At 39.6% G+C, this 17517-nt stretch overlaps 1 protein-coding gene across 1 annotated transcript in view; it reads right to left on the bottom strand.

Annotated features, from left to right (window-relative positions):
• The window catches only part of KCTD3 (potassium channel tetramerization domain containing 3), a 23040-nt gene extending 9358 nt beyond the window's left edge, over positions 1–13682 (bottom strand). Inside the window, exons 1-9 of the mRNA XM_010140932.1 lie at positions 13606–13682; positions 12164–12209; positions 11245–11318; positions 10717–10775; positions 10461–10541; positions 8453–8593; positions 7670–7760; positions 5064–5254; positions 1149–1264 (exon numbers count right to left, since the gene is read on the bottom strand). Of these exons, the coding sequence (XP_010139234.1) occupies positions 1149–1264; positions 5064–5254; positions 7670–7760; positions 8453–8593; positions 10461–10541; positions 10717–10775; positions 11245–11318; positions 12164–12209; positions 13606–13634 (828 nt within the window). The 5' untranslated portion in view covers positions 13635–13682. The remainder of the gene's footprint in view (positions 1–1148; positions 1265–5063; positions 5255–7669; positions 7761–8452; positions 8594–10460; positions 10542–10716; positions 10776–11244; positions 11319–12163; positions 12210–13605) is intronic.
• Positions 13683–17517: the final 3835 nt, after the last annotated feature.

Below are 17517 nucleotides of genomic sequence, written 5' to 3'. Positions count from 1 at the left end.
CCGGTACAAAAAAAAAAAAAAAAAAGAAAGCCAAAAAACTTGGGTTTAGGACATCCTAGCATATATGCCCCTCAAAGACTTTCTGATCTTCAGTTAGAAATGCATTCACCAAAGTAATAGTCAGTTAAACTGAGAAGCTATTGTGATCAGAAAGATTTCTGTGGCTCCCCTGGAAACAAAAATGATGAGTGGGACATTGGGTTTTGTTCCTTACGACTTGCTCCTTTGGAAAACATGGTCAGATGCCAGCTTGTCACATAGCAGTGAGCTGTCTCTTAACAGAAGATTTTGCAAGGCATCAATAGAGCTTTAAACAACATTCTGTTTAATTCAAGACCACACTAACATGTCTCTGCTGCAGAAGCAGTGCTACCCCATGCTTATTATCTGTGTTATTTGTTAGCAGTTCTGTCATTTCAGGTTTGAGTCAGAACTTAGTCAGCAAACCGCGTGGCAGCCTCAGGTCAGTTCTGCCTCTTGAGATTTGCAAGGCAATTTGGGGATTTTTACTGCATCCAGGTTTGGTGCCACAAAGACATACATCTGGCTGTGTTATAAACTTTGTTATTCACATGAATGCTCGACTGTTTTCTCAGACTTATACAGACTCCAAGGATCTCTCTATTTAATATGCAGTCTGACAACAGGAATGAAGTCAGTGCAGCCAAAAGCATCCACACGCAAAATAGACATCTTTAAAGCACTATGTACATTTCCGCTGAAGAAGTCTCCCATAGTAAAACAACTTTTGAGATCCCCAAATAGCAAGACTGCCTTCTTATCTCGTTTTCTTCTTCTTTCAGACTGTTCAGAAATTGAAGTTTTATTTCCTATGATCCTAGTGAATTTTTACAAAGTTAGTAATCCACAAGGAAGTTTAAATATACACGCACTTGACATTTATTACCCCAAGTCACACCACATCCTTTTATTTGAAAGCCTAAAAAGCATGCTTGGTAGTACCACCAGTAACACACTGCTCACAGGCAAAATAGTCCGATACCAAGGTGGCAAACTCCCTAACACAAATCAGGGCTGAAAACCCTGTGACAAGGATTTCACACGTGCTTTTAGATTATTTTACTCCCTTTTACTAGAAAGATATACCAGCTTATTAAAAGCGATGCAAAAAATTGTGTTGAACACACCTGCCAATGCTGAGTCACAGCGTTCCACACTCCCACCTTCCCCGTATGGCTTGTAGCCACCAACTGGTTGCCAATGAAGAAGAGAGCATCTACAGGGACTCCAAGACTGAACACTCCTACAAAAAATGAAGAGTCTGTGAAGCTCATCTAAAATAAAGAGAAAAAAACAGTAACAATGGAATCTCTCCATTATTATCATATGTCACATTTATTACAGTAGCAAGTAAAGAGCCAAAACTGGGTTTGCAATGCGCGAGGTGAGATACCGTTCGAGCAGCAAACCTGGTTCCATTCAATGAAATGGCAGCGTGATGTCACCTTTGCTGATGCAATCATTACTCAGGAAGAGAAAGGAGGCAAGAGAAGGAAGAAGAGCCCGTGGGAAATATGCATTCCTTATTTTTCTACAGCAATCAAGTTCTCAAATGGCTTTATACATCCTGAGGCATTAATAATTGAGATATATATATCCTATCACAGGAAGTAGTATTTTGTTGTTGTTTTGTGGGGGTTTTTTTGACTATTAAATGTCATTTAAGAAGCAGTAATTTCATGGCTAGACAGACTAATTTGTGCCACACTACTTTGCAATTACCTTTTAAAGTAGTAGAATTTCTGACTGCTTTTTTTTAAAGACCAATCAAGAGGTCTGGAAACCTATTTTAGGAACTAAGTACAGCTATAAGGCTTCATCCTTATTCTTGGGAAAAGACTGAATAACCCCATTGTGACACTACTTGCATACATTCAATTCTCTTTTAGTAGAAATATGTGAACTCAGAAAAATAAGCTTGCAAAAGCCTCTTTCTTTCTCTTTTCATCTCCAGATCTTTAAGTTCGGTTACAGTCCATGAGTAGAGAATACAGGCTATTAAAATTGAAACTATATAGAGAACCAGTTTCAGCCATCATCAAATAATATTTGAAATCTGGAAGATCAAATTACCAGCAAATGCTGGCCTTCCAAATAAAGCAAATGCAGCATCAAGAACATTTCACTTCATAAAAATCAAAACACTGCAGAACATGAGAGGCATTTATAACTATGGTTATAGCAGACCTTAACATCTGAGCTTCTCCACAAAATCTGTCCTCACTTCAGAGCTTCCCAGTCATGTCCTAGATCCAATACAAGTCCTGTTAATTGAACTGTGAACGTGCATAGTGTACTACATTCTGTGGTATTTACTGTGCCATGTATTTAAAAGTTATAGCAAACTAAAAAGGTCCGAGATCATTTCCACGTTTGCCAGCTATGAAGCCCAGCAAACCAACGCTAAGAACCTCAGTTTGTAAGTAATCCCACGCTAAGTTTTACTCCCTGGTAGGAACAAAAGTCATTACTCCTGGGGGTACATTACACTGCCAAGCATCAGGCTTCACTCACAAGTTTCCTATTCCATACTGCTCGCTCTACATATTTACATCACTCCTCAGTGATATACTTTAACTGCAGCAGACAGATATCTTCCAAACAAGAGTACCCAATAGCTGGAAAATATCCCAACATTGTTTTGGACAAACTCGATGAACAAAGTGCCATTCCCAGCCAAGAAGCAGCCGTCTGTCACACCCCAAGAAGGAACCTCAGGAAGCTCAATAGGTACTTGTGTTTTAATTAGGATGCTAAACTGTTTTCCAGGGCACAGTACAATCATTTGATGCAGATAAGATTCAACAGTACAGGGCACACGAAAAAGGCAATAATAAAAAACCCACAGAAACAACTAGAATTGATTACTCCAGAGAAGGATGAGGTTCAAGGAAATCAAGGAAGACAGCTTGAATGGTCTGGAGGAATCTGAAGTGTCAGTCCTGCTTAGACTCAACAATCTTGAGACCCGTCCACAGGGGAGACAATGCTATACATAATGACAGGCTCTTGTCTTAAGGGTCCCTCTCAGTAAAATACTGCTTACAGCAGCAATCCCGCAGCAGTGTCTTATGTAAGTAATATTGAAAGGAAAGAGAGCGCTCTGGGAGAGCTCTATCACAAAGATGCCAGCCCACACAATTTTCTGAGGATGGTGTCACCAGGCTCCAATGACTGTTTGGAACAAGTAGTTATTTCACAAGATGATAACAATGTACTAGATCTCTAACACAAAGCAGGCTGCCAGCATTTGCCACTACAAAGAAACAGGAGAGCTAGACTCAAGTTATTGCTATTAAACGCAAGCATTTTTTTTTCTTTAAACCAAGCAGCATGACCTACTGTCTGAAAGAGAAACAGTACATTTTGGTCAACGTTAGTTGGACTACAGACTTTTCCTCTGCTCCCCCTGCCCAAGCAGCACTGCCTTTGTTTCACAAAGTCACTTCAATGCAGTACAGCCTGTTCAGCAAAAGTGCCTCCTTCGGCTTCGCTGCTGTGTTCAGTCATAGTCTGAGTTATCAGAACCTTATGACATTATAATATTTTAGAGTTTTTATTTGAAGTCCACTTACGGGTTTTGCCTCTCTTTGCACTGGATTTCCAAAAATCCGAGATGTTGTTCACCTCTCTTATTTCAAATCCCAGGGTAACACAAGCAGTTAAGCCAAACCAGAAAATGCAGGAGGAATGTAATAGCATAGTGCTTAAAGCAACGCCTATTACAGGAGCACAGCTTGACCTTTAAGATTTGGTCAAGGGAAGCATAACAGAAGAAAAGGCTTCTCAAGTACAATATTTACTCCCTGTTTAATAGAGATATTTTGCATTCAACTGTTACACTCACCTTTAAGAACTTTTATTTTAAATACAGTGGAGCCTCCTTTTCTGTTTTGTTGGCCATAATTACATACAAGAACTCTAAGAGTCACAAGTAAAACAGCAGTACGTGGCTGCACTATCTTATGCAAGACCTTTGCCTTTTCCCACCTTCAAACCTGACTTGGTGCTCCCTCTCTTTTGAGCATGAAAAAAAGCAGCAGCTGTTAACATAGCCAGAAATTGCCTGGACATCTTTGAAGTAAGCTCTTCATTTAAAGGCACATAGATCAAAACTTGAATTTGGTCATTTTGACTTTAACTAATGACCACATTAATTCTCCTGACTTCAACTGTGGAGATACATCTAATAACAAATTAACTCAGCATTAAATTTCAGAGAAAAGTGTCAACATAAGGAGACTGCTGTCATACTTTGTTAGCAGCATCCACTGCCAGAGGATACAGTCATTACTGGCACAACGGCAGTGATTCAAAGACCAGGGATTAGGCTAGAGGAAGTTCCTAACACCATTCCCTTCACTGCCTCACAAACTTGCCCTGTATTTGGACAACAGTGAGTCAGACACACCATCAGATCATACCAAACAGTATTTACTTCAGAAGATGTCTTCGTGCTGTTTCTAAAGCCTCCCTAGTTGTGTGTCCTTCAGTACCAAGGTGCACAAGCAGTAATTCCTGTATGCTCAGGGCGTGGTACAGTGTGTTTTTTCTCTACCTACGCACCTAAGTTACAAAATGAAGAAATTTTCATCTTACAAATTCCATTTATGAACTACATTTGACAGAGAACTGAAACCTGTTCATCATCTCTGTGTAAAAATACAGTTTTAATTAGACAAAGGAAAGAAGAGAGAGTCTCTCAATATCTCAGAGACTTAGTTCCTTTGTGCTATGGCCTACATTCAAATGCAAGTCCAGGAAGAAGTTTTGCTCTAATTTGCAACTTCACACAAAAACTCAAGATGAAGTGAACAGTATTACTATCTGTTCAGTAAACAGACTACTTTTTTATTATTCATCTTTTCTGAGAAAAGATTCTTTTAGCATGACAGAGAAGAAAATACGCTCCAACATGTTGCTTACTATAGCTCAACTTTGTGACACTGCTGATCATACATACCTCAGAATAAGGTCACACACTTCTTTCCAGTTAAACACACACACAAGAAGGAAAAAAAAACCGAAGTAACTATAGTTACCAATTTCACTGCCACTGCCACCATCTTGAATGCTCCACAAGATTATGCTACTCTCTGAGGCAACTGCAACCATCTTATCCTTGTCTCCATGAGGTCCTCCAACCACCTTAGCATTGAGAGCCACTCGCTCAATTGTCCAGTCCAGATAGGGACTTGTGAACACCTGCTGCCACCCAGATGATTCTTTAATTCTGCAAGGGCAAAGGAGGGAACAGAGAACACAGGTTAGAGGTTCAGAAGCAGACATCCTAAGCCTGAGTCACTGTGGATGACCCAGCCAAAAGCTTGGGACAGCCAAATGCCAGAGGATGAGATTCAGCACAGGACTTTAGAAAAACCCTCTATTAATTTCCAGAAGCAAGATGTCTTACATACCATGTAAGACCTGCAATCATGCTCTACCATAAAGCTGTGCTATCTAGTCACATTTTCTCTTTACAGTGTACTGTAAACAGACTATACCGAATTGGCTATAAGCTTTATTTTTAGAGGATCAGCTGCCTGTGCAATTTTAAAGACTTACATCGTGTGACAAAAGCACAATTTATCTGATTTAATTTTAGGCAATAATTTGGGTACTTTGCAACTGAGCTAGAGCACAGTAAATCTAAGTCATTAAATTCTATAAATGTTAACAGGGAAAGCAGATACATATCTATAGCATATTTTGCCATTGTCGCCATTCTTTCACTTCAGCTTGCATTCTGCCTGGAGGTGAAGCACCATAGATCACTGTGCTCTGCCCATGCAGCATGCAGAAGAAATTGTAGTGAAGTGACAGAAAAGCAGGACTGCAACATCCTTAAGCCTTTAAATGCAAACGAGATTCTCACAGTTTTATTATCAAGTTTTGAAGACTTCTGTCATACTTCAAAAGGAAAAAAAGTACTATCTTTAGGATGTACTGTGCTTTGCTGTACCTTTTTACTAAAATAATAATCTTAAGTATGTAAATAACAACCTGCTATAAGCAGCATAAAATAAACTCACAAAACTAAACATCTGGACATATTTAATTTCTTACTGCATGGAATTCACTGTCCAGTCCACTATGAATTACCACTTATTTTAGAAGTGTTTCTGGTTAAAATTCAGATGTTGTGCTTACATTAAGATAATCCTGACAACAATGTTAATCTCGTCACTTGGCTGCAGCACAAGGAAGCTATATTATAACTTCTGTGTAGAGAGAAGCAGTTTTAAGTGTATGCTGTCTCCTCAAACTACATATTCAAAGAAGTCTGGGCGAATTCACTTGTCTCAAGCAATAAAAACCAGGCAGGTACAAAGATGCAGCAGAGAGGGGAAAAAACTATTACCAAAGCTGCATAAGAGCAGAATGGAGGCAGGAAAACTCCACCATTGTATTCCTAGAGTTCCTGCAAGTTCCAGAAGAAAAGAATGTTCAAATCAAGACAAGACTGCTACCTTGAGTGACTATGAAGAAAAGCAGCATTTTAAACTGGCATATTGACCTGCACCCTCTTTCAGCAACCATTGAGTCTGACATGCTTCATCAAAACCATCACTAATGACTGAAGTTCAATGGTAACAAGTCTCATTAAGCAGATTACCAACCAGGAAAGAGGTAGGATCTTTCACTTAAGTGAGCTTGCATCCAAGGAAAACAGTCAGAGATAAAATCCTAAGGAGTGGACAATTAGCACAAAGACAACTGCAAATCCTTGCCTCTTTCCCCAGTCAGACCATAAGAAGCATAATTGAAAAAAAAAAAATTGAGCAAAAGAAGTATAAATTAAATTTAGTAAAAATTAAAACAAAAACAAATTGCGGTGCTGAATACAAAAGACAAGTTATATGTGATTTAAGTTACGAAGTGTAAGCAAGTAAATTAGTATTTATACAGTGTAAAAGGCAGCAAACTATGGTTTCAGCTTGGCAATAAAAAGAAAAGCTATTCACATTACACTCTGTATTCTCCCTTCTGTTTCTGAACCACACTGTGACAGCAGGGTTTGGTTTTGGCAAGAGCACTTGTGAAAACATGAATTCACGAAAAAGATGGCCACCAATTAAATCAAGACTACCAGTTGTGATCAAAAATCAGCTTCTGTAATAAGAAGGTGTTACTCATCTTCAACTGATCTTAAAAAAAATAGCCAATTTGTTTACAAGACATTAAAGATATTTTTCAGCCATCCAGATGAAGTGACAAGGGCTGAACAGTTCTGCTAAGCCAAAAACCTGAAGTTTAAGACAAGGTACATCACTTACGTAGCAAAAATCCATGAACTGTTTCAAATTCTCCGATAGCCTAACTTCACAGACCGCCTTCAAACCCATAGAGCAGGAGGACCTTTCTAAATAATTCTTCCCTTTAAAAGCCTGCTTTAATACAGGCTTTTGAAGCAGCTGAACTAAAGTCCATTTCTTTTACAATGGCATCAAGAATTGACGCCAAAGCACCAAAATCTGAATTCCTATGAAGCAGTTTATTCGCACAAGCTAAAGTGGCAATTCGCATTTCTAGGATCAGATTGAATACACGTGTCTACTGTTATTTCAGCAAACTTTTTGCTTTGCTTATAACATATTATACTTTTTTTTAAAGATTCCTGTAACCTGACAAGCAACTATCTTCATACCTGTAGCAAACAGCAAAATGGGCATAAGCGGCTACTATCCAATTGTGGTGTCCAGCTACTATTAGGACTTTGCGCGGGTCCACAGGAAATCCTAAAAACAACAACAAAGCTGAAGTCAGTCAAGTGATGGGTATTAAAGATGAGCAGAGACATCCATATCTAAGGCTTATTTTTTTATATGACTTGGATCGAGTTCCCCCTTTTAACATACTCTAGATCTTCCTAAGACTGCTGCAATTTACATGTAGCAGAACTACGACACTTCTAACAGCATCATTTTGCTTACAAAGTCAAAAGCTGGAAAATGACAGAATTCAATCCTATCTTATTTACAGCTTTTATGCATTTTATATGGCAAGTGTTCTATACAATCAAACAACTGAAGGCTACCTTTACTTTAAAAGCCCAACTCTTGCAGGGCAGGAGAGGCACCAGGAGCAAGAAAAAGTTACAAGATCAGGAAGGATGTCCTGAACACAAACCAAGGAGACACTGGTCTGTCTGGTTTTTATCATGGCTTTAGTACAGCATACAGCATTTGTCTGAGGGGCCATACTAGGACTGCATGAAGAACTGAGATTTGCCTTTCTCTCAGCCTTAGGTCTTGATTGTGCAGCACAGAGCCTTAAATACTACATAGCGTAGTGTTTAAGTAAGTGTTCAGCAATGTAAGATCAGGCAAACAGAACAACAGAACAAAACCAGAAATAGACACTCTATTTTTATTTCTCAGTGACAATCATTTTTGCAATTTGTTTTGGTTTTAAAACTGACATTCCTCACCTAGCCTGACTGTACCTTCTCCAGTACCAGCAAGCGTAGGTTGGACACCTCCTCCATGAATCTCATTCTCGGAGCAGTTTTGGCCAGTTCTAACATCAGCTGGTGGCCCAGCAGTATTATTTATTTTACGGTTGGGAATACCTACAAAGACAAGAGATGTATTGTCCCACTCTATAAGCATCAGCAATATAACAGATATTCATTCACTTTCAAAATATGGGATTAATACTTGTGTATTTTGATCTAAAGTCTAATTTATCTGCTATAAGAATTAGGCAATATTGTAACACCAAAACAGAAAATGCTTTTGCTCTCTACGTTGACATGCATAATTAAGGAACTATCTTTAGAAAACTTGCTGACAATTGGCTAGATATCCTCTAGACTTCAGGTTAACACATGAACTGTGTTCATCTCTACAGAGAAGTAAAAATCTGGCCTGGTCTGAGCTAGAACAGAACTCATTCTGTTCAGTGATTTCACTTTTCAGTTCAGTCTCTTCTCAGTGATGGCACTTCCTGAAGTTAATGGCATATTTTTGCAGACAGTGTCTGCTTCTAGCAGTGATAACACTTGGTGTTTACAGTCACTACCAGGGGTTGGGATGCAGAAAGGCTCCTGCTTATACTTGCTGCTGGGAAGACCAAGGTCACTGCTAAATCCTGTGCACCAGGTTGGGGGTGCAGTAACTCAGAGGCTGCACCTGCAGGGAGGAGCAGACAGGACAGGTAAAGTGACCTGTCCTAAGCTGACCAACAAGGTGTTCCATCCCATATACATCATATTTGGTGTAAAGTGGAGGGTCTCGCTCTCTCTTCCTCTTCAATGGCCAGTTGTCTGAGGAGGACTCTGTCCATTCTGCCTTCAATCCCAGGCCGTACATCCCTGAATCCATTTCTGGAATCCAACTCCTGCATCCAGTTCCCATCTGCTGCTGAGTCTGAGCCTTCCCCAGTGCCTGCCCACCACATCAATGGTGATGGTGACGGTTGCCATCAGCGGGGGTTGGGTTCAGTATTGGTATTGCATATATTTCATATTATTATTGCTATTATTCTCATTAAAGCAGTTTTAGTTTTATCTTTTCCAATCCACAAGTCTCTCTCCCTTACTCCCGTTCTCTTTCCCCTCTTTGGGAAGGGGGGGATGGTCATAGAGAGTGTCTGTCATTTGTCTAGTGGCTGGTCCAGCCCTAACCCTTGACAAAATCTTACAAGTACTCAAATTGTTAAGGAAAGGTCATTTGTGGTGATTTGTTATCTGAAGATAAGGCACCTAAAGTAACTATACCTTCAGAATGAAGCAAGCACTCCATGCTGATAACACTTAACTGAAACGTTCTTGTATTACCTCTGCTCTAGTCTGCTACCAAACACAGCCTGCTTAGTATTAACAGGCCACAACCACCTGCCCAGTGCTCTAAATATGGAATTTCATACAGACAAAAGAAAGCCTTCTCTGGACAGTTGACAGCTAGAGTAGCTACCTCAGCAACGGCCCACACGAACTGAAGTGGTAAGTGACTGCAGGCAACACCCTCTTTGGGAAGGGGGGGATTGTCATAGAGAGTGTCTGTCATTTGTCTAGTGGCTGGTCCAGCCCTAACCCTTGACAAAATCTTACAAGTACTCAAATTGTTAAGGAAAGGTCATTTGTGGTGATTTGTTATCTGAAGATAAGGCACCTAAAGTAACTATACCTTCAGAATGAAGCAAGCACTCCATGCTGATAACACTTAACTGAAACGTTCTTGTATTACCTCTGCTCTAGTCTGCTACCAAACACAGCCTGCTTAGTATTAACAGGCCACAACCACCTGCCCAGTGCTCTAAATATGGAATTTCATACAGAAAAGAAAGCCTTCTCTGGACAGTTGACAGCTAGAGTAGCTACCTCAGCAATGGCCCACACAACAGTTGACAGCTAGAGTAGCTACCTCAGCAACGGCCCACACGAACTGAAGTGGTAAGTGACTGCAGGCAACATCAGACCATGAATACAAAAATACCTGGAGGAGGCAGGTAGCCATGGAAAAGGACACTGCCACAAGATGAGCGTTCCAGTTCTTCACATAGTAGCAATCTTCTCACTAGGGAGAAAAACCAGACATGACCACAGTTTTCACTTCAGAGGAAGCATTACATTATTTCAAATAACTCTCTGTATCAGTAAATTTGAAAATCTTCAGGGTCACAACTGCCCAGGACTTCTAAGTGGGTTGTTACAGTAATAAATGAGATGTCCTCATATTTCAAAAAAGTTACCTAAAGGAGTGATTCCATAGAATTCAGCTTCATGCCTGAGAACATTAATACTCACTCCCCTAAAGAAAGAAAAAACAAAATAAACAAACAAAAAAAGCAACACACACAAGGACAAAGTTAGTCAATACCTTGAATATAAATACTTGCATATAACTAGATATTACATGATCTGAACATCAAGCTACCTAACAGCCTACAGAATTAGCACCAAATGCATTCAACTTGTTGATGTTCAAGATTTCAGTGATCTTAATATTAATTATCTTTCATTAAAATAAGGATATAGGAACAATAAAGAAATACATTGCCAGAAGTGGCTTAAATTACAAGAATCCGCTAACAAAATATAAATACCATTTCTGCCTCCACCACACCACACGAACACTCTAGAGATGGCCTCAGACCTACCAGGAGCTGAGTCATATACCAGGCACCCAACTAGATGAGTAACACTGAACAATCCCTATCAGAGAAAGTTTTCTAATGCATCTGGTCTGATTAATTTTCATCTGAATAGTTAAAACTTACCGTAAGTCTAACTCCTTTGTGCGAAGAAAATTTAAAATGGGTGCAAATGCTGCTGGATCTCGATCAATAAATATCTGCAAGGAAAAATTCCTATACTTTAGCATGACTATGGAGCATCCGTCAACTAAAATGCTGAGCATGGGAAAGAGGAGTTGAAGATAAGGCAGTTAGCAGACAAACACAACCCAAAGTATTTGAATCTCTCCTTTGCTCTCATTATTCTTTTAGAATCCACTAATTCCACATCCTTAAAAGGCACATATACAAACACCACTGCAAGTAGAGGGCACTTAATAAACGTTGCCTTTAAGTTCTAGAGTCTCCCCACAGATCAATAAGTACTCTCACTTTCAATCAAGTGTTCAGAATACAGCATATGTAGTAAGATCAAGGTTAAGTTTCAACTTAAAATTAAGTCAATCACCATTACAACTACCTCTATACTTCCAGCAAAGTACTTGCGTCCCTTACTATCACTCAGAAACACTGCTATAACTAGAGTTTCCCATTTAAAAACAGCATATGCAGAGACTGGAATGGCCATTTTGCTATATATATTTACTGGCAAAAGCTACATTTCCATGTCAGGATTACTCAACTACATATGCGATAGCTATCTAATGAGAATTACACCTCTCTGCAATACAGCAATTAGCGGTTTTTATGTTTAAAAAAAGTACAGTTCCTGTCTCTCTGTTGTCTGTACAATGCAGAATGAGCACAACAACACACACGTTGTTCCAGTTTAATATATCTTGGAATGAAGATGAGAACCAAGAAACCCAGAGACATCATGAAAGTTTAGACTGGCTCCGGCAGTGTAACTCCCATTAGCACCCACAGTGAATATTCTTTAGGAGAGAACCTAACTGGAAGCATAACATTAAATTAATGAGTTATCAATAGGTTTATTACTTACAGCACCAGTTTCATCCTTCAGTGTTGAAATTCTTCCACTCAGCAAACTGAAACACAGGAAATCTTCATTAGATGTTCCGCAGAAATGTGCTAACACAAATACAAGATAGCAACGCTCTCAGTCAGTTTGCTCTCTTTGGGTATTGCCGCTTGCATTTTGGTAAAACAATGTCAATGAGCAAAGAAAGCTGCCTTGGTAGGCAGAATGCTGAGGGGGGTGGGAGGTATGAAGAACTTCTCCTGAACAAAAGAACAGTCCCAGCACAGCTAAGGAAAGGCTAAGAGCTACATCATAAGGACCTTCAGATTCCCAAAGAAAACAGACGCAAGCCATAGCCTGAAAGGATGAAGAAGTTTTCCCAGGCACCCAGGGGGGTGCATAGTTTGTTACAACCTAGTAAATCAGTAAAAGCTGAAAGAAGAGTAAAAAAATCCGTTCTGCAAGGACTTACTGGTCAAGAATGGGGTGGGTGGGTTTTTACACAATTTTATTTTAAAGTTTCTTTCCCATCAGATCCAGACTCGTAGAAAACACAATGCCAAAACCTCATTTTACAGATAAAAACCAAACTAACTAACATCGATAGTTTTGTTTCAAGTTTCAATCCGAGTCCGGATGATAATTACCTCTGAGAGTTTCCAGTACTGGATGACTTTCAGAACCTCCTTAGATAGTTTATTTAGTATTTAGAGATCGGGGAATAGCATAGGACTTTCTTCTTGTGTCTTTCCTTCCATGCCTCAAAGAAGGTGACATTTTCCTGGCACTCCATTTCTCTGAACAATTCAGTAAAACAGAAGCAGGTAATGCTGCCTGCCTATGTCAGCTGCCGCGGCTTTATTGGGAAAGAAGTCTTGAGTACAAAAATTAAACATAAGGAAGGAAAATTGCCAGCCTTTAGGTTTTCTTTTATGTGTTTAGGATTAACTGGGGTGACAGAGGTACAGCACCTACAGCACAAAATTACTGCGGTACAAACAGTAAGCAGGACAAGCTACAAAAGTAGTAATAGTGGTGACATCAAATTTAGCAGAAGGATGTTCAATAATTCAAAATGAAAGTCCTGAAAACTTTGAGTTAACTCAGGATACAGCAATAACCCAAAAAACATTAAAGGCAGTGCGAATGTGTATGGTCAATAAGATCACAAGTGGTAATATAGCAACAGTCAAATAGTCAAATTTCCTGCCTACTTGCAGCCTTATTTCCACAGCGCTCTTCTAAAAAGGGACAAGTCTTCAGCACATATAAGCTGCCATAGCATCATTCAAGACAGGTTAACAGCTTATTTCAAAATAATCTCTCCCATTGCTTGAGACAGAGGAAAAAGCATTAAGGGAAAAAAACCCACTATTTACAGCATAAATTAAGAACTGAGAACAAATATACATAATTACTGTTAATTTGTCCTTGTTTAATGTGATGTGATACATTACAAATACCTGGAGAAAAAGGAGTCTGGAATCCACATTAGTGTTTGTCTTGAAGTGCTGAACCTATGAAACCAAAGTTACAAATTCAGAATCAGCTGCAAAATTCAAAGGAAGTTGCTTTATCACAATACTTTCACTAGTCCTACAATGCTGATTATCAAAAGGGTTTGGGAAATCTGAAAACATATAAATGCCTGCACAGAGTCAGATTCTTTGTGCATGAAGCAGAACTGTCAAGCAACCCCAAGAGTGTCATTCTTTATATTTTGTAACAGGCTGTCCCTAACACCCTACGTTTTCTGCTTCTCATACTTTGTCAACATTAATGCTTGCAAAAAAACCCAAACCAAACCAACATTCATACACAAAAATCCAACCACCAAAATATAAATTTATTAACCGTGTGCTACATTTGTCATTAACTGCATGTTATCCTTGCTTAGGACTCAAAAGGTGCTACATTGTGCACTGCAAAAGGACCACAATAAGCTTCCAGTTAATATTTTACAGTAACTTTAATTATTTGCTATTTGGGCCCTCTTAGAGGCCCAAGGTTCCACAATAACAGTTAGAAGTAAGAAAATATTTACTCTGAATCATAATGATAACATGAAATATTACAAATTATACTAATATTTATAACGCTAGACAGTATTTTACACAATAACTAACTATGAACTCCTTTATACTACTTCTGGGTTTGATTTATCATGAAGACAACTGGACTGGTGGCTCAGACATGCTCCACATCAGCCCTCTGACTGTAAAGATCCTCTTTCTAGTACCGTGACTAAGAAACCTTCTGTGACCTCCTAATTAACAGGAATCAAAAAAAGAAATGCGAAAGTAAAATTCCATGACAACTTTCCATACAGTACAGAAATACATTACACAATATTTTTTGAACAAAAATACCTAATCACAGTGTATCTAGCGTTCACTTCTCATATTTTCCAGTTTGGGAGAAAACAAAGCCGTACACAAAAAGTAGTACTTCATCCCCCCTAAGAGGCAGAATCATACAAAGGCTATATGGCACTACCATCCTGCGTAAGACATGGATTGCGAGGCTGCTCACCGCAGGCATAGCAATGACAAATCTGTTTTTAACAGGAAACCTGCACTATCAGCGTTCTAAGCACAAATATGTGCAAAGTCTTTTCTAAAAAAAATAATAAATATAGTTAAAAAAATTAAAGAGAAACAAAGCGGTTTGCTATTTAAATAGAGAGTGACTTCTAAGTGTATTTAGTTTTGCACAGCTTTTATCAGCAGTAATACAGATCACTACCCTTCTCCAAGCATAAGGGATGATTTATTTAACTATATTAAAGTATGCGCTAAATAGAAAACAACAAGCTACATGAATTTTATCCAAGATTAAACCAGACACTGCTTGTAACTATGGGGACAGATACAGCATCACCCTTTCAAAGGTCTTCACAGGCTAAAGAGTTTTATTGTTCAATATTTTAAATAGTTTACAACTTTCAAATATTTTTGGTTTTTTAGAAAAAAAGGAGAAAACCAGAGGACTTACGGTTTCTCAGGAAGGCATGTATAGGTAGGAAGATATGGAAAAAGTACCAGAACTGCAGCTAACTGGTATTTTCTACAACACTGAATGATAAATGCTAATCTAATTCTGAAGCAATGAAGTCTGATGTGACCATGAAGGCATTCAGGATCTTTGAACAAACATTTGATGAACCAGCTGGGTTCCACTCTAGCACCTCCTGAGTCAGCTAAAGAACTTAGTAAAAAAGCATTCGGATCTAGAAGATGTGTCAGAAGAATGAGCTACACAATAAGGAGGACAGGAAAAAGCCATCAACTGATTTCACATTCGTCTCCCTGCAATCTTCTGCTTTGCATTATCAGTGGGTTTAGGCAGCACAAGGATCTTGTGTCTGTGATTTAGCACTATGGTACCAATTTAGTAAGTGATACTTCATATTAACATATACTTTAGAACTATTAATACATATACATTAATCTATGTAAACAATGAGACAGAGCCCTGCTTTCCAGGACGCAGGAAGCAGCTTAGCTAGCACTGTTGACACGTATTAGCGCACCTGCAGCACCATGCCGCTAACATGCGGTGATCAGACAGACATCGTCTGCGGAAAATTAGGCAAACCCAGTGCAGCCTACAGTTAAAGAAAACACAGGCAACCGGAAAGAGACACAGTTAAGTATCAGTTCTAAAACAACCGTTTTCATAGTCTATTACACTCGCAGAGTTACAACCAGAGGGAAATAAAAGGTCAAGAGAATTCACTCATTACATTTGTTACAGTAATTTCTGTGAATGTTAACTTGCAAGAGGCTTGTGCTCCCAGCAAAGGAATCCACAAAAGCTGAGACCAGGAACTGTAGGGTCAACAGAACAAAGCTCAGACAGTCTCAGGGAACAGTGGGAACCTCGTGTCAGAACACGGAAAGCTGGGATCTCTGTACTAGACGTTCCAAAGTCTAACTGCTGCCAGAGACAGAGCGGAGCACTAATTTCCCCTTCTCACTCAGCTCCACCAGCAAAGTAAGAGCTTCAGGTTTCTAGTAAGGGTAAGAGGAACTAATGAAGAGAAGGAAAGCTGAAAAACCTGGCTCAGATATATTTTTCAAAGAACTCTACTGGAAGTTGAGCTTGCAAGAGACCAAAATCTCTTCTGGTACTATTGCAGAGTCTCCCTGTTAAAAGGGAAACGTCTCATGCACACATTTCCTGCTTCTCATATCCAAACGATACCTGTTTACTAGCGTCTAGACCTTAAATTAGAAATGAAATACATACAATTGTTAGTTTGCCTTATTCTTCACATTCCACCATGTAAGCAAGTCCTTTGCAGATTTGTAATTTCCCCCTGATTCGTGCTCTGCACATAATTCCCTGTTCTCTGCAGAGGCATTTAATAAGTAAAACCTATTTAAAATTATGAGATTGGAGCATCTTTGTGATTCCACTTGTAACAAAAACTTAAAAGAAGAACTGGCCTATAATTTCAAAGAAAGAGTTGACTGAATAACCTTGTTCAGTGCAACACAAATTCTGGCCCAAGCCAACATCAAAGTTATCCTGAAAGCATCACTGCAGGCGAGTTTCGCCTATGGAAGGAAGTTACCTGCAACCCCTGTGCGCTGAAGAGATTCTTAACATCTTATTATAACAAAGAAATTTTGCATCAGTTTTTATGCCACCTCCTTGAAGAAAAGCTGCAGCCCACATTTCAGTTATAAGAACGAGTCCATCTTCTGCATAATGCAAGAAAATTCTTAAAATAGCAGTAGTACTTATAGTTGACTTCATGTTGTGCACAGACTCGGGGAGACACATTGCCTCAGTAATTACCAGCTACGATAATCTGAATGACTTCATGCCCGAGCATTTTGACAGGAACATTTGCGCTATTTATCTCACAGATTCTGACCGCAGCTGTCCCACAGTTCTCTCTCAGTCTGCCAAAATGTCCACACATGCCATCTTCCACACTTCCAGCTTACATGTGAACACAATACAATTCTGTATTCTGGTTGATAGCAGCAGTATTGTACCAGCATTTTTAATACCTTAGATTCGGAGGCTGCTAGATAGATTGCTAGAAGCCTTCGGAACTGACAGCAAAGCAAAGCTCTCCACCCTCTACTCCTGAAGCAGCAGTACACCCAGAGAGTCCGTAAGAGGCATCACTGGAGCGCAGATCTAGAAACGCCAGTCACTGCAGGCAGACACCTCGCAGTCCTGCCGACACATCCCCTATCTGCCTCCGCGCATCCCTGGCTTAGCTCCCCTGCAACACGCTGGGTGAAGCTTTATTCAAGTCCTCCCAGGCGCAGCACCACGCGTGCAGCACCGCGTCCACACCACGGAGCCCCTGCGGCCAGGTTCCAGGGGAGTCGGCATCGCCGCCCTCCCAGGAG

Source organism: Buceros rhinoceros, unplaced genomic scaffold (assembly GCF_000710305.1).
Source record: "Buceros rhinoceros silvestris isolate BGI_N320 unplaced genomic scaffold, ASM71030v1 scaffold1488, whole genome shotgun sequence".
In the NCBI taxonomy this organism is placed as follows: Eukaryota; Metazoa; Chordata; class Aves; order Bucerotiformes; family Bucerotidae; genus Buceros; species Buceros rhinoceros.
The sequence above is the reverse complement of the archived record's forward strand: the minus strand, read 5'-3'. Positions and strand labels throughout refer to the sequence as shown.